Source organism: Lepidochelys kempii, chromosome 7, assembly GCF_965140265.1.
Source record: "Lepidochelys kempii isolate rLepKem1 chromosome 7, rLepKem1.hap2, whole genome shotgun sequence".
Taxonomy (NCBI): Eukaryota; Metazoa; Chordata; order Testudines; family Cheloniidae; genus Lepidochelys; species Lepidochelys kempii.
In genome coordinates this window covers 45754024-45772075 of record NC_133262.1, presented here as the reverse complement: position 1 = coordinate 45772075, position 18052 = coordinate 45754024, and the positions used below count along the sequence as shown (strand labels likewise).

General features: G+C 40.6%; 1 protein-coding gene across 12 annotated transcripts in view; it reads right to left on the bottom strand.

Moving 5' to 3' along the window:
• Window positions 1-18052, bottom strand: part of DOCK3 (dedicator of cytokinesis 3) — a 585316-nt gene that overhangs the window by 173529 nt on the left and 393735 nt on the right. For all 12 annotated transcript variants that reach the window (XM_073352483.1, XM_073352491.1, XM_073352484.1 and 9 more), the window contains 2 exons: window positions 12303-12363; window positions 11288-11435 (listed from right to left, as the gene is read on the bottom strand). In XM_073352483.1, the coding sequence (XP_073208584.1) occupies window positions 11288-11435; window positions 12303-12363 (209 nt within the window). The remainder of the gene's footprint in view (window positions 1-11287; window positions 11436-12302; window positions 12364-18052) is intronic.

Below are 18052 nucleotides of genomic sequence, written 5' to 3'. Positions count from 1 at the left end.
AGGTATAGAGAATGAACTACCCTCTCACTCTTAAAGAGGATCTCTGCAAAAAAAAAAAAGAAGGTGAGGTACATAAGGGGAGCAGTGTAGGGAAGCTTGAACTGATGTTATCCATGTTGTTCTGAGGGTACAGGACTTTAGTTTACAGAGATGAACTGTTCCTTTCTCCAGCCTTAAATTTACTTTTGAGGAAAAGAGTGGTTTTTTTGTACTTTTTATCTTAAGATACTGCAGATTTGCATCTCTGCCTCATGTCAGTGTTGACATCTACTGTCTAAATAAATGCTTCTCTTTGTATTGTGTGACACTGTACTGTACTGGTAAATTCAATAATTCAGCAGATTTCATAAGGCCTACACAGTACATTTAGAATTGTTTAATTTAGATACAATTTAAAAGCTTTCCCACCCACTGCATGATGAACAAGAAATCCCTTTGCCATTTCTATGTCCCCAAGCTGTCCAGCAATAGCATAAGGAGACAAAGTACTTTCTTGGAGAACACTCCTGGCCATTTCTTTTCTTTTTTATTGAATGAAAATAGCTGTCTGTCCTGATAAAGCTAGGAACTTCAAATCAACTTTATATTCTCTCATCCTTTAACCTGATAAATTGGATAGTGCTACAATCCTGGGTAACACTGGCTTCCATAAATGGGTCCAACTCCCTCTTCAATTGATTTTTTGGTTTAAATCTATTGCTGATTCTGGCAGCTTGTTCCATATGCCAGCCATCATTTGTGTTAAGAAACCTGGCCCAAACTGCTTATACTATAATCCCTCATTAATTTCATTCACTGACCTCTTGTTTTTGAAACAATATTTCTCTCAGTTAACTGGCATTAATCCATTCCTCTCCTTTCAAGAACCTGGAATCCTGTCACAGGTCCCTTTCTTCCTAAACTACTAAAGCCAAGTATAGCTGGTCTTTCTTACATCAGAATATCTAATAAATTTGATCTTTAATATACCTTTCTATTCTAAGAAAGATCATCCCTATGATATATGAACAGAATACCAGACAATATTTGCAACATGATACCATTTATATAACACAAGAATACGACCAATTTATGCTCCTCTATCTACATCGCAAGATTTTGTTTGCTTTCTCTGAAACAAGCAAACATTGAGCAGATGGTTTTAACACACTACCCACAAGCAGCCCCATGTCACTTGCCTACCCTGCATTCTGTATTGTGGCTCGTTTTAGGAGAGCACATCCAAGTTAGAGCAGTCCTTAGCCTATTCTACCTTATGCCAGAGGACCTGTCTGAGACAAAACTGGCCCAAAACCTAGGTATCACAAATACCTAAAGCCTAAAGCCATTTTTGCACCAACCACCCTTTTAAGTTGCACTGTATACTTTCTGGCCAAAGCCAAGGATCTAGTTCTAGCTGCTTAATATTAGGCATCCAAGTTTGAAAATTTAGACCTAAATACATTCATCATTAATAAACTTTTCATAGTTTTCTTTGGGCATTTTACTAGTGATCAAATATATTTCTATTTAAATAAAAAATTCCTCCTTTGCCGTCCAAATTTCCTTTTTCGCTGGTTGCTTCCATAGTAAATTCACAATGGTGAATGTTTTACACACAACATTAGGCTATAATGTCAAACACTGTGGGGGAAAAACTAAAATGAAGGCTCTACCCAGCTGGGCAAATAGCAATGAAGGAGTGTTGCAAAAGGAAAAGCATTTAGGCAATATACTTGCAATGAGAGAAAGGAATTTTAAAGCCAAAAGGTTCGGTGTCAGATGAGGAAAAAGGAGAAGAGAGTAATAGGACTGTGGAAGAGAAGACAAAAAGGAAAACTGAAAGCAGGAATAAGAAAAAAAGTGAGATCATTTTGTAAGCAGAGTCAGGATAAGCTCCACCCTGACATCTGGTGGTGAGGTGTGGCAAGTTGTGGAAAAGAACTTCAGGGGTGATCTCATTTGCATAGGCACACCCACCCTGCCTAGAATGAGGCCATAGCTGCCCATATGGTCACTTTGGCTGCTGTGGGATCCCCAGTGTGTCTGTTATTGGGGCAGGAAGAATAAATTGTTATTACCCTGATTATGGGAATCAAGGACAGTGGAACTGTACTTGGCCTTTTGTTATGATGGAGGGACTCGCCATCAACTAAGTAGCACTCGCTAGGCAAGGGACATGGGTTCCAAAACTCTGTGAATTGAGAGAGGCTGGGGACAGGTATTAATACTTGGTGGTATGGGTCCTCCTGGTAAGGGCCTTGCATGCTAATTGCACTTCCTCCTCTCTCCGCTGTGGAATATCAGAGCTAATTTTGATTCCATTAAGGAGTCTAATTACAGGCTGCTGAGCTGAATTCACTTTGGGCTAATGGTACACCAGCACTGAGGCTCCCCTGCTACAAGCTGAAATCACAAAAGAGCTAAACATACTAAGAGCTGAAATCACTGAGTGTTAAGTAGTGGGGGAGCCTGAAGATATATGGTGAAGCAGGACGGTGAGCAGAGCAGCTGGTGGAGCGGAGCAGTTTGCGGGATGGCGAGCGGAGCAGAGCAGCTGGTGGAGCGGAGCAGTTTGTGGGATGGCGAGCGGAGCAGCTGGTGGAGCAGAGCAGTTTTCGGGACGGCGAGCGGAGCAGAGTGGAGTGGCTGCTGGAGCGGAGCAGTTTGTTGGACGCCTAGAGCAGCTCATGGGGCGGCTGGCAGAGCAGAGCCCCATGGAGAGGTGGAGCCATCAGCTTTGGACCACGTAAGGTGCCCCTTAACCCCCCCCACCCCAATCTCCACCCAGATTGGGAGGTAAGACTCTGCAGATAAACTTTTGAACTCTGGGGCTGCCCTGACCAGGGACAGAGACTTTTGGGTCGTTGGACTTTTGGGACTTTGGGTGATTTTGGGTTGCAGGACTCAAGAACCAAAGGGAAAGGACATGCCCCAATTTGCTTGGGGTGGGGTGTTTTTGGCTCATGGGCTGTGTTAGGAATCCTGTTGGTGGTGTTTCCCCAACATAATGCCACATTGTTTCTCTCTGTTATTAAAAGGCTTTTGCTACACTCAGACTATGTGCTTGCGAGAGGGGAAGTATTGCCTCTTGGAGGCGCCCAGCGGGGGTGGTATATATTTGTCCCAGGTCACTGGGTGTGGGCTTGAGCCTGTTTTGTATTGTGTTATTGGAATGGAACCCCTAGATACTGAACCCAGCCCTTGTTGCTGCCAACTCTGACAGGCAGAAGGGTTACAATGTTAAGGGAAGAGGGAAAAGAAAACCAGTGGAGATAAGGTAAAAGGAGAAAAGAATTAAAGACAAAAAGGCCATACAGAAATATAAAAATACAGGCGACCAGGAAAAATGAAATAAGAAATGATGTATACATTTAGATTTATTAGTTTTTACTTCATTTTAAAAATAGTTTTATAGGTATATAATTAAAATGTATTATTAATAAAGTAAATCTTTTCATGGTTTATGTAATGAGCTTATAGCTGTGGCATTATATCGTCTTTGCAAGGTTATAACATGACTGCAGGATTAAGAGCAGGAAAAACTGGATTGTGAGAGGAACTATCTTATTCAGACATAAATCTGTAACAAGAAGAAGGCAGGCTCTAAAAGAACAGTAACATAAACTGAATTTTTGTACAATCATTCTGATTTGCACACCTGTAAAATCTCTGTTTAAATGTTATATACCTTTCAGTCTCATTTGAATTTCCTATATTCTTCATCTGAAAAAGCTTATCTGGCCCTATGCTGAGTAGCTCAGTTATGGCAATTGTACACTGTGAGGGTATGTCTACAGCAGACTTGGGCTTGCGGAGCTCAGGCTAAGGGACTGTTTAATTGCAGTGTAGGCGTTCGGGCTTGGACTGGAGCCTGAGCTCTGGGATACTTCCTCCTTGCAGGGTCCTTGTCATAAATATAAAGGGAAGGGTAAATCCCTTTAAAATCCCTCCTGGTCAGAGGAAAAATCCTCTCACCTGTAAAGGGTTAAGAAGATAAAGGTAACCTCGCTGGCACCTGACCAAAATGACCAAAGAGGAGACAAGATACTTTCAAAAGCTGGGAGGAGGGAGAAAAAACAAAGGGTCTGTGTCTGTCTGTATGCTGCTTTTGCCAGGGATGGACCAGGAATGGAGTCTTAGAACTTTTAGTAAGTAATCTAGCTGGTATGTGTTAGATTATGATTTCTTTAAATGGCTGAGAAAAGAATTGTGCTGAATAGAACGACTATTCCTGTCTGTGTGTCTTTTTTGTAACTTAAGGTTTTGCCTAGAGGGATTCTCTATGTTTTGAATCTAATTACCCTGTAAGGTATCTACCATCCTGATTTTACAGAGGTGATTCCTTTATTTCTATTTACTTCTACTTCTATTAAAAGTCTTCTTGTAAGAAAACTGAATGCTTTTTCATTGTTCTCAGATCCAAGGGTTTGGGTCTGTGGTCATCTATGCAAATTGGTGAGGATTTTTACCAAACCTTTCCCAGGAAGTGGGGTGCAAGGGTTGGGAGGATTTTGGGGGGAAAGATGTGTCCAAACTACGTTTCCCAGTAAACCCAGTTAGAGTTTGGTGGTGGCAGTGGATATTCCAAGGGCAAAGGATAAAATTAATTTGTACCTTGGGGAAGTTTTAACCTAAGCTGGTAAAAGTAAGCTTAGGAGGTTTTCATGCAGGTCCCCACATCTGTACCCTAGAGTTCAGAGTGGGGGAGGAACCTTGACAGTCCTAGAGCCCAGTCTCCAATCCAAGCCTGAAGATCTACACACTGCAATTAAACAGCCCCTTAGCCTGAGTCCCACAAGTGCGTGTCAGCTGACACAGGCCAGCCATGGGTATTTAATTGCAGTGTAGACATACCCTGAGACAAGCTAAAGCTGTCAGGCTCCAGCCAAACCAGAAACACAAAACAAACTTTTGCTCTACTCAGGCAACAATTCTTTCCCCTGTGTCTATACACACTTCTCCCCTAGCTGCAAAGGAAAAGCTTTCTCCCACCCTCAGCCCCAGACAACTCCTAAACAGTAGAAGGTGCCCACACTAGATCTCAACCCAAGCTGCTACTTTTGCCACAAGGCTGTTTCCTACACCTACTTTCACCACAAATTCACCTCATTCATTCTTTAATCAAGGGTTTACAAGAAATCCTTTCTTTATCACATAGTCTCTTCTCATTTTCCCACCCACAGCTTCCTCTACACTGGGAGCACCACCCTGACTGCTGATATGAGGCCTTCAGACTGTTCTAACTTATGCTGAGGGGATCTGTCCATAATACACCAGTTCCAGGATTGGGGAATGCAATGGTGGCTGAGAACACTGCGAATCTTCCATGAAGGCATAAAGAGTATTGTTAAGCCTGAACTTCCTTTAGTATATGAGGAAGAAAGGTGCAGCCCAACTGTCTCGGAGTGTGGAAAAGGTCAAGATCCAGAAACAGAACACTGTTCTATTAAAAGGCCTGCACGGTGTGTGTAACACAAGAATAAGGTAACATTCAATTAAATAAAAAGTGGAAAATTCAAAACTACTAAGAGGAAATGTTTTTTCATACAACATGTAGTTAAACGGTGGAATTTATCGCTAGACAAAGTTGTTGAGACCAAGAAATCAGCAAAATGCAAAAAGCAATTGGATATTTATATGGATATCAAGAATATCGAGAGATGTTGTTATTAATGAAAATATAACTTTTGGAAGGGATATTAACTTTGTACTTCAGAGCTTAAGACAATCACTAACTAACAGAAATCAGGATGAGACTTATATGTGGGTCAGATTATTCCACATATGCCTGCTGCAAGGTTCTTAACTCTGGTTCTGACCATTTGTAAACAGAATACAGTACCAGATGGACTGCTTGACTAGATGGACTGCTGGAACACAGAAATTCTATGTCCCTGTGTGTGTTAAGTTAAACTTAAAGGACCTGGGAGGATGCACCCAAAGAGTAATGATGGAGCAAAATAGGTTAACAAGCTCACTCGTTTAACTCTTTAACTGCAATTTAAAAAAAAGGAGGAATAGAGAGATAATGAGATATAGACCTTTCATCTTTAGGTCACTGGACTGAATCCACCCCAAGTTGATAGTGACTGAAAGTTAGTACCATCTAGTGGCATCTATAGTATTTGCAATGGATTGGTAGTGTCAGTCTAACTCCTAGCACACAGATATCCACATCATAAAATCTCCACCAAACTGGCCAGCTTGATAGTCTGGGCAGAGAGACATAAGAATGGCCAGGCTGGGTCAGTTCAAAGGTCCATCTGGCCCAGTATTCTGTCTTCCGACAGTGGCCAATGCCAGGTGCCCCAGAGGTAACGAACAGAACAGGTAATCATCATGTGATCCATCTCCTGTTGCCCATTCCCAGCTTCTGGCAAACAGGCTAGGGACATCATCCTTGCCCGTGCTGGCTAATAGCCATTGATGAATTTATCTAGCTCTTTTTTGAACCCTGTTACAGTCTTGGCCTTCACAACATTCTCTGGCAAGGAATTCTACAGGTTAACTATGTGTTGTATGAAAAATTACTTCTTTTGTTTGTTTTAAACCTGCTGCCTATTAATTTCATTTGGTGACCCCTAATTCTTGTGTTATGAGAAGGGGTAAATAACACTTCCTTATTTACTTTCTCCACACCAGTCATGATTTTATAGACCTCAATCATATCGCCCCTTAGTAGTCTCTTTTCCAAGCTGAAAAGTCCCAGTCTTATTAATCTCTCCTCATATGGCAGCCTCCATACCCTTAATAATTTTTGTTGCCCTTTTCTGAACCTTTTCCAATTCCAATATATCTTTTTTGAGATGGTGTGACCACATCTGCACATAGTATTCAAGATGTGGGCGTACCATGGATTTCTACAGAGGCAATATGATATTTTCTGTCTTCTTATCTATCCCTTTCTTAATGATTCCCAACATTTTGTTTGCTTTTTTGATTGCCGCTGTACATTTATTGGATGTTTTCAGAGAACTATCCACAATGACTCCAAGATCTCTTTCTTGAGTGGTAACAGCTAATTTAGACTCCATGATTTTATATGTATAGTTGGAATTATGTTTTCCAGTGTGCATTACTTTGCGTTTATCAACACTGAATTTCATTTGTCATTTTGTTGCTGAGTCACCCAGTTTTGAGAGATCCTTTTTTAGCTTTTCGCAGTCTGTCTGGGACTTAACTATCTTGAGTAGACCAAGAACCATATGACACTTTTGCTCCAGAATGGCCCCTTATGGCCAAGGTTGAAACTGGCTAGTGACCTTAGGGCCATGCAAATGTACACAGCCACTCTTCCTGACCCAGATGCATATGGCTAATGCAGCACCCAGAGTGCTTATTTCCCAACAGCAGTTCTGTCTGATTCTGCAGTCAATGGGGCCAAATGATTTCCCCTTTTCTCTCCATGGAAAAGTTAACTTTATGCACAACCTTCTGGCTGCTTGGTCCATTCAGGGAATTAATTTAAGCTGCAAAGCTGCAGCCTGAAGGGTGGGGTGATGGTGGCTGTGGAAACAGCATATAGACAAGAATTGGCCATTCTGGGTATGCAAAAGCGTGAGCACCTGGTCATAGGTAGGGAGGATCTGGCTAGGTCACTACATGTATTACTAGTACTTCACATAGAATTCTGAAAAGAAACTTATGGGAGCTCTGTTGAAGCACAGAAGTAGTTGGCAGTGTAGGGAAGTGCCTAACATGCTTTATCTGATTTGTGGTTAAATAGAGGACTTCAGTTCCCAGCGCTGTCAATTCAACATCTTTCATAAGTAAAAAAATTCATTTAAAATTTAGAAAAGAAATTAAATAATTGTGAGGTCTGAGGGGTAATCTGTACCATGTTAAACAGTGATGTTTATGAGGGTTACTGCAATATGAAAGAAATATAAGTATCCTATAATATAGACTATATAAAATGTAGGTCAAAAGAAACAGTATACACCACAAGAGAAATGACAACACTGGATGCTATGACACATACTTCTAGGTACAGTGTAAGCATCAATTCAATTATGGTATGCCAGCCCACGTAGGGAGTAGAAAACAATAAAATCCACCAGTAAAATAGTGAGGATTCCATCAGGATACTACATCTGACCCTGCAACTTTCGTATTTTTTACTTTAATATTGTATAGTGCTTTATTAAAAAAAAAAAGCAAACAAAAAAACCAACCAAAGTCTCAATGTACATTTAGGATAAGACTATGTTTAAACAGAGTGCACAATTCTTCATGTGAAATTTTAAATTCTAAATCCTGATACTTTTGAAGAGCAAGATAGAGCACTTCATCCTGTACTACTGGTGGTGTCTCTGCTAAATGAGGAAGAAGAAATTAGAATTCTTATCTTCAAATCTAGCTTCCTTCTGGCATTCACAACTTTCTAATAGATACATAAACTGCTGATAGACTGAAAGGAAGGTATACAGTTTAAAGTATACAATTATACTATGGTTCCTAAAGTTATATTATGCCATTATAAACGCAGACAATGCTTTAGGGCCAGATTTTCAAAGATATTTAGGTGTCTAAAGATGCAGGTAGGAGCCCAGTGTGATTTTTCAAAGCTGCCTAACTCCCATTGAATGTATGCACCTAGGCACTTTTGAAAGTTCCAGGTGCCTAAGTCCCAATGGGAGTTAGGCAGCTTTGAAAAATCCCACTAGGCTCCTATGTATACCTTTAGGCACCTAAATATCTTTAAAAATCTGGCCCTTAGTTACTAATACAGATGAATAGCTTTTTGTCCTGAAGTGGGCACAGTGCACAAGAACACAAAACTGAATCTAAACAAAAGGTATTTGAAAAGACACACATGTCTGAAGGAGAAGTGCACCAGTGACTGAATCTGCTTTAATGGAAGCTGGCATGAGCTACTGCACATTTTCTGTTATTTAAATGGGTGGTGACTGTGAGAACTGATGAATATTTTCTCACTTGTTTCAGAGAGCAAGTTGTCCAGAAGAAATTTTATGTTTGCCAATTTTCAGCATCCTTACTGAATGCTGCAGGACCATCAGCTGCTAAACAGTACAAAAGCCTTACTTTGTTTGACACCTAAACCTCTGACCCAACACAAGATCCATCTATCATTTCTCCTACAGCTAGTGTTAACAGAGCCCTTCAACAACAAATGCATGGCATAGCTTGTACAGACTGAAAGTACATGTAGATTTCAATCCCACACAGATCTACTAAAGAATTTCAGAACTGCAAGCAAATCACTTTGAAAATAATCTGAATTTACTGCCATAATTCCCAAACCAAACATATATTTTAATCTCTATTAATGCTCCTAAAACAAGAAAGCACCTTCAATCTTGAAAATCTGAGTATTTTACCTTTTAAAATTAAAAATATTTCAAACTGTAAACCTTTGAAAGCAACAGCTAAAATACTAATCCTTGTTATTGCAAAACAATCTATCAGGGGCGAAAGAACAGCTCACGGTTGCTTTTAAGGCAATTAAACCTGCCAGCATGTTTTCAAAAAGTCTGTCACTCAAACACTAGTATGAAATGGAATTTGAATATTGATGGGAATGTGCAGGTAGAAGTAAGTCTTGGGTCAGGTGTGTGTGGGTATTTATTCACTAATCTGATTAGCATATTTCAAAAGATGAAGGTAAACTACTAGTGGATCTCCTGTGCAAAGTGACAGTCTATGAACAATCCCAGTACACCGAGGAAATAACTGGCAATGTTCTCTGTTTAATTAACCATCAGAAAGCAATATTGATCCAATAAAGCAGCCTCTGTGAGCAGTTGTGAATAGAAGCCAAACAGACAATTTCAGTTTAGCCTGAAGAATCTGACAGATTTATCTTAAGCAGGTCAAAGGCAGATGATGCCACTGAAGTTAAAGCTAGAAGTAAACTGCATATTAAAGGTTCAAAATAAGATGTCAATATACAAACTTGACTGAGCAATAGAAATATGCTTGAACTTTTCATGCTTTTCCATCAGCAAAGTCTTCACTCATATTATGAAAGACAGTCAACATTTCAGTCTTTAACCCAGTGATTCCCCGGCTTTTATTTATATGCGATAGACTGGTCTATGGGCTCCATGGAAGCCCCCACAACCCTTTATGGCATGGCAGGATCTCTGCTTTTTTCTGTCCAGTCTCTCTTTTTTCCCCTTAGTCTCCCTGTTTACATGCTTTTTTTTACCCCTTCATCTCCCCCCGCCTTTTCTGCTTTCCATTTTCATACATTTTTGCTCTCTTATGTTTTGCTGCCTTTTCCTGGCCACCACCCTCCTGCCTGTTTCTCCCCTTACCAGAAGTGGGGGTGTCCATCAGAAATCTGTAAGCCTGGACACATGCTCCTGAAGACGTACTCTTTTGTGGGAGCAGAGACAAAGCTTCAGCTGATGATGTGCTTCTTAAAACTGTAGTCGGGTATGCATGAGTGGCTCCTATAGCCATGTGCATTAGGAAACAGCCTCAAGTGCAGGGAGGGAATGTAGTTTTTCAAAGAGATGCCAAATGATTTAGTCACAGCAGCACTATTGTAGTGGACATTCAGAGTGGATCTATGGTCATGCAGCTTTCCCCACCCTTACTGCTCCTTTCCTCTTCCCTGCACCCCCGTGCCCAAACCTAGACTTCTCTCTCTCTCACCCCCAGATCGCAGAATGCTGCTTTAGCCATTCTTTAAGCTTTTAAAAGTTACGCTTAGTAGCACTGAGAGCAACATCAGTAAGAAACAGGAAAAAGAACAGTTTATGAATTCTCCCCAGTGATATATATTCAAGGAATATTCCAAAATGTGTCTTCTTGTCATGCAACCTGGCTGAAACATCATATCTTTAAAATGAAGCTGCATGTAGTTTTAGTATATCTCCCTCAGGCTCACTAGCTGTCTTGCAGCTGTACGAAAAAGCAAGGGTAAGTAGAAATTTCCCTGCTCATGCTCTCCCCCCTCATCCCCAAGTTTGCTTCCCTATGAAAAGAAACATCTAAAAAGTGGGGTACAATGGTTATTCTTTAAAGAGCTCAGCATTAGCATCAGCCAGCTAAGTAAAATGAATTAGAAGGCTGGAGAATTCATCAATGTAAGCATCACACACTTGCACATTTCTGTAAGAGATTTATTTAGATTATTTGTTTGTACGCATGAGAGCAGGTCATGCTAACCTGTCAGGGAGAGGAACTCACAAAAAATTATAAGTCCTTTACATGTCATTTATAGCTCAGTGCTGAATCTCTGGTTTGTGGCACATGCGTATTCATGTAGTATTAAGACACCTAACCTATACTAATCGCTCACTCAGTTTCTTTCTCCCTCTGGTGAGTTACTCACGTGTAAACTTTGAGAACAAAATCTTTTTCTTCCTTTAGTTCAGAGATTGATTGAAGTACATCCATGATGCTCAATACTGCACAGCCATAGGGGCGACGATAATGTAGGTGGGAGGGGCCTTTTTTGGAATCATTTAGCAGCATGCGACCTGAAACAGACAGCTTGGTTAGCAATTAACATGCAGTTGCTCTCTCTGCTCCTATCTTTCTGTTGTCTCTATGTGAGTGTGTATACATACATACAGTATAAACTACAGTACAGAACTGTCTGTGTCCCTCTTTTCATATTCTTCTATATATGAATTATGCAGTCAATTGTTACATAGAAACTTTTTAACTGGGCCATTTCTGTAGACTGACTATTATTCTGATTAAATTATTGTCCCATTAAGAGATGAGATTTTTAAACAGCCTGAAAAAACTAGAAATAAAATACTGTACATTACACAAATACAAGAAATATTTACCTGGCCTCTTCTCAATTAAAACACCGATATCTTAACACCTTGGCATTGGCTAAATGCATCCCCATTAAGCAGGTTTTTTTGCTAACAGTGTGTCTCAAAAGCTGCTATTGCCATTTATGGTCACTGGGCACACAACAAAAAAGAGTTCCCTGTATTTATCCATCTGCAAATGATTTATAATTCTGAATGACCAGGTACGCTGACATCCTCTCCAAAAAGTGAGCTTTATCTCCCCCTTTCCTACATCTTGTGTGCAAAGTTTAGAAGGGTACACGATAAAACTGATATCTTCTCTTTCCAAATGGGTATTTACCCAAGTCTTGTGTTCCAGATCAAGAAAATCACTGTCTAGCAATTACTAAAATGTATTAACACTTATGTATAATGCCATGATTTGAAATTCTGTTTCTACAAAGAGGTAGGGTCTGTGATGGAGCTTTCTAACTGGTTAAATTGATCACAGCGTCAATTCAGTATAAGATAGGTTTTAAAAATATTTTTCATTTTGAGCTAATATAAAAAAAAATTAGTTAGCAAACCATACTGTACCTATTCGAATTACATGTGCAACTATGTACAAGTCTCTCTTCGTATCCTTGCTGCTGAGATCCTAACAAATTGGAAAAAAATAGAAGTTGAAACAAATAACACAACAAATAACAAATAACACAACTTTTGACCTTAAAGAAGGTCTGCAAAATACTCGTACAAACACACCCCACAAATAATAATAAATAATAATATTTTTCACGTATTTAACTCCTTCCATCTTTAAATCTGATTTACAAAGGTGGGAAGGTTATGGATGAAGAAAAATTAGGCACAGACAGGTTATGTTTTGGCTAGCAGAGTTCTATAAAAGAAAAAACAAAAATCAACTGTCTACCTTGGTGAGGAAACTATGTTGGAACTCTGTCAACAGTCATTTTCAAACATGTATTTAACGCTTTGATCCTAACACACCCTACTTGAGATGAAATCTGTGAGCTGCAGTACTACACAATATTAGGAAATTAGGCAGCTCTGCCGCACTGCCCCGCACTGTCTGCTAGCCACTTGCAGGGCATCTATATGGAATCCCATGCATGCATTCATGAGGCATTATGTCTTGTTCCAAGACTCCTCCGCTGACACATCCTTTGGGGCTGTAGTTTTACAAGCAGCCATACTCTGCATCCTCACACTCTCCTCTCGGACTACTGCTTGTCAAAACCCAGAGTGGAATACACACAGGAACCACCACTTGAAGAAGAAAGGGAAGTTACTTACCTGGTTGTAACTGGAGCTCTTCGAGATGTGTGGCCCCTATCTGTATTCCACTACCCACCCTCCTTCCCCTCTGCTTCAGATAATGATTGGATTCATGGTAGAGAAGGAACTGGAGCGGTGGTCAGTTCACCCTGCCCCTTATATTCTTGGTGCAAAGCATGAGGATGGCAAGGGCGCAGGAGCGGACCAACGGACACTGCTTGCAAGAATTCTCTCTCTCTCAGGCACATGGAGCACATGCATACCCACAATGGAATACACACAGGGACCAGTACTCAAAGAAGAAAACAGTGTCTAAGAGTCATTTAAATAGTTGTCATTCATGGAATATTTAGAAAATTATGAGGTTTTGGTTCTGTTACTATATTAAATATAAAAAAGTCATAGTAATACTAAAAGGAGAAAAAGATACCTATAGAGATTCTAAATAAAATTGTAACTTAACTCATCCTTATTGTTCCTAGTAAGAGGGAACAGTCGTCTCACTTCATTTGATGACCCAAGATGAAAAACCCCCAGGCATTTTACAATCACTAGACTTAAGAAGATGAGAACAGGATGTTGTAGTAGCCTCAGTTCCAAATCTAACAGCTATGAGGCTTATGTTTGACCCTTAATGTTATTTTAATATAACAGCTGTGGATTCAAATTTTTCATGTTTTCTTTCCCTTCAATTAAACTATGGCCTCCATCCTAGTGATGGTGGCATACTCCGAAATGTTTGAGTGAGGAAATGTTTCAGCATTATTAGGTTTGCTTATACAATAAGGTGGCTTGTTCTACTACTAAGTTTTGTAAAATATAAAAAACTCAACTTCGTTTCTCAGTAGCAAATTTTCAAAATGAAATCACTCCTAAGTCAAATGACACTAAAGCCATTGTGAAAAGAAAAGAAAAGACACTTTTTAGTAAAGGTAAAGGTGGAGAAATTCTGATTTTGCAATTTTATAACTTAAAATCAATTTAGAGAATTAAAAAAGGGTTGTTTTTTTTGTTGAAAAGAAAATATGAATCATACCTGTCACCTTGCATGGAAGATTTCTGTCCTATGTGATTTGAGAGAGGAAATCTCAAAAATTGAGGTTTATGATAGCAATGCAGACAGACAGTGAAATATAGAAGTACAGCTAAAATAAATGCATATGGGCAGCTACACTTCTAACGACAGCAAAGATCATATTTTATAAGCAAAGTTCTAAGAGAAAAATTCTGCCCTTTACATATGTGGCCATGCATGCCGAGTGGGGAGAAAGAGGGACGGGGAGAGAGGGAAGGGGAAGATGTCAACCAGAGCTGTATTTCCAGTTAGTCTCATACTGCTAGCACAGTGCAGGATGGTTGAAGGGGAGCTATAAACTGATGGGGATATCTTGCTACTTACTCCTTTGAAAAAAAATAGTGTATTTCCTTGGCTAGAGCATGCTGCTTATTGTAAATATCATAGAATCACAGAATATCAGGGTTGGAAGGGACCCCTGAAGGTCATCTAGTCCAACCCCCTGCTCGAAGCAGGACCAATTCCCAGTTAAATCATCCCAGCCAGGGCTTTGTCAAGCCTGACCTTAAAAACCTCTAAGGAAGCTCCGGGAGGGAGCGGGGAGGAGGGGGAACAGGGCGCACTCAGGGGAGGAGGCGGGGAAGAGGTGGGGCTGGGGTGGGGATTTGGGGAAGGAGTCCAATAGGGGCAGGAAGGGGGCGGAGTTGGGGCAGGGACTTTGGGGAAGGGGTTGGAATGGGGGTGGGGCACGGGTGGAGTCGGGGCTGGGCCGGGGACAGAGGGGGGGTCGAGCACCCACTTGTGCCAGAAGAAGTCGGTACCTGTGCTGGCATTTGTCCCTCTGATGTATTTGTAAAGAGCAATCATATATCCATTCAGCCTTCATTTTGTTATGCTAAACAAGTCAAGCTTCTTAAGTCTCCTTTCATAAGGTAAATTCTCCATTCCTCTGATCACCCTAGTAGCCCTTCTCTGCATCTGTTCCAATTTGAATTCATCTCTCAAACATGGGACATCAGAATTGCACACAGTATTCCAGATGAGGTCTCACCAGTGCCTTGTATCATGGTAATAACACTTCTCTATCTCTACTGGAAATACCTCGCCTGATGCATCCTAGGATTGCATTAGCCTTTTTTTCATGGCCACCTAACGTTGGCAGCTCATCCTGTGATCAACCAATACACCCAAGTATTTCTTCTCCTCTCTCATTTCCAACAGGTAGGTCCCCAAAAATTCTTGTTGTTAGTCCCTAAACTCATAACCTTGCACTTTGCACTACTACATTTCATCCCATTTCTATTACTACAGTTTTCAAAGTTGTCCAAATCTTCTTGTATGATATTCTGTTCCTCCTTTGTATTGGCAGTACTTTCCAACTATGTGTCATCTGCAAATGACTTTCCACTTTTTGTGCAAACATCGGTAATGAAAATGACCGATCTCTGAGGAACTCCACTAGTAATTTCCCTCCAGGCTGACAGTTCATGTTTCAGATTGATCCATTGTATTCTCCCCTTTAACCAGTTCCTTACCCATCTTTTGATTCTCGTATTAATCCTAATCTTCTCCAATAGAACTAGTAATTTTCCATGTGGAACTGTATCAAATGCTTTACTGAAATCCAGATAGATTAGATCTAATGCATTTGCTTTGTCTAGAAAATTAGTTATCTCCTCAAAGAAAGAGATAAGGCTGTATGATACGATTTACCTTTTGGAAAACCAGGTTGTGTTTTATCCCAATCACCGTTTACCTCTATGTCCTTAACTATTCTCTCTTTCAAAATTGGTTATCAAACCTTACATACAATTGAGGTCAAACTAATGGGCCTGCAGTTTCCTGGATCACTTTTTCTCCCCTTTCTTAAATATAGGTACTATATTTGCTCTTCTCCAGTCACAGGATACGATCCCTGAGTTTGCAGATTAATTAAAAAGCCTTGCTATTGGGCTTACAAATTTCATGTGCCAGTTCCTCTAATATTCTCAGATGGAGATTATTTGGGTGCCCCCATTTGGTCCCATCAAGGTGTTTGAGTTTAGCTTCCATCTCAGATATGGTAATTTCTATTTCCATATCTTTAAGTGTTTTCCCTAGCTGGGTGTAGTCTTCTTTGGTGCATTCCTGAGAGAATCTAGCAGTATAGTTTGTTCCCAAGTGAAGGACTATTGGGGGATTCTTTCCTAATCTCATTAGGATTCTCTTCAGCTTTAGGTCCACATCCTGAATCTTAGCTCCTGGCAGACAGTACAACTTTTTGTTCTCTGGATCAGCTCTGGGGACAAGCCTCTTTTTCTTAATAGGGAGTCCACAGTCACTTAGACCTACTTCTTCCTGGTGTTGGTGTGATCCTCTGTCCATCCCCCTTCTGTTTTTAATGGCTGCAAGTCTTCTTATCTTCTGTTCATCATTCCCTATCCTCCTAGGGCTCCAAACTCTGGCTATCTCCATTGTCTTTCCCCCTCTTCTTATAGGGAACCAGCAGTTCTTCTCTTCTTCCTTGCTCTTCCATTTCTGTTACTGCCTGCCTCTTCCCTTCATTTTTCAACTCACTGAACCTGTTCCTCAGCTCTATTTCTCCTTTGGTAGCCAGTCCTTTCCTCTGCTTTGCTGTCATAGCCACAGACTTCTACTGGCCACTCCCCTCATTCAGCAGTCTACCCTCACAGTTCTCTGGTCCATCATGTATCCACAAGTGTTTAGGTTTCCCTTTAGCCTCCTGTCTCCTTCCCTCCATTATTCACTCAAATACTCTTCAATACTCAATCACAGTTTCTAGCGGCATCTCCAAACCATGGATCTTCTCTTCCATCAAACCACTCAGCCGGAACTTCATAAAAACAAAGCACCTTTCAGGTACCCACTCCAGAATGATATACATCCTGCAGATTCTACCTCCAGTCATTTTCAACATCTCTTCCATTTTTCAGTTCTGTAGCAGAACTGCCTCTGTAGCCTCACTTCCTAAGCTCCTGTCAAGAAGCAAAAACACCCCACAAAAATACCACTCATGCCCTCCTCCAAACTCTGCCTTGCAAATTCCCCCTCAAATTCCCATTTTCAGTTCTGTTTGCTAGGTTCTGTGCTGCCTCTGCTCTCTAGCTAGCAGATCATGCCTCTTTGGGGCTGTGGAGTGTTGGCCAGCATTGAGGCTGCATAAAATTTTCCCAGTATTCTCTCTCTCCTGCTGCATAGATAAGGGGTAAGCTTTCTAGGCTCTCTTTACTGTCTCGTGCACCAGTGCAGCATATGGCAAGATTTAGCCTTGTGTGTCTTGGAAAAAATGAAGCTCAATGATAAGAAGGGATTTTGTGCAGTTTTAATCTTCACAGCTATCATTAGCGCACCTTCAGCCAGTAAGGTTCTTCTATTCCCCAGTGTTCTGGGGATGCTTATCCTGCTAACGCTGTCTCACACCGGGATTAAAAATTATAGACCAACCCTGGTAAGAAGTGTTTGTGTGTTGTTTTTGTTCAGTTGTGCCTCATGCACACAGAGTATTTGTGAAAATGGAGTACAAATGTAAAAGCAAGTTAATTCACCATATTTTAAAATATCAAAATTATGGATAATTATTGTTAGAATATTTAAAGCACAAGCTCCCATGTTTTCACTTGCTAGAAGTACCCACTGCTTAAATACTTCCTTTGCTTTGTAATTTTCCCTTTGAGAAAGCGTGCGGTGACATCTTTGACAAGCAAAGAAACTCATAAACAGGCCAGGGACACACAACTGTTCTCAGTCTTCCTAGACAGTAAAGGGCATTTGAGAACATGCATCGTTTCTTAACAAACCCTTTACTTTTCAATGTGATCATAGAATCATCGAAGATTAGGACTGGAAGAGACCTCAGGAGGTCATCTAGTCCAACCCCCTGCTCAAAGCAGGACCAACACCAATTAAATCATCCCAGCCAAGGCTTTGTCAAGCCTGACCTTAAAAACCTCTAAGGATGGAGATTCCACCACCTCCCTAGGAAACCCATACCAGTGCTTCACCACCCACCTAGTGAAATAGTGTTTCCTAATAT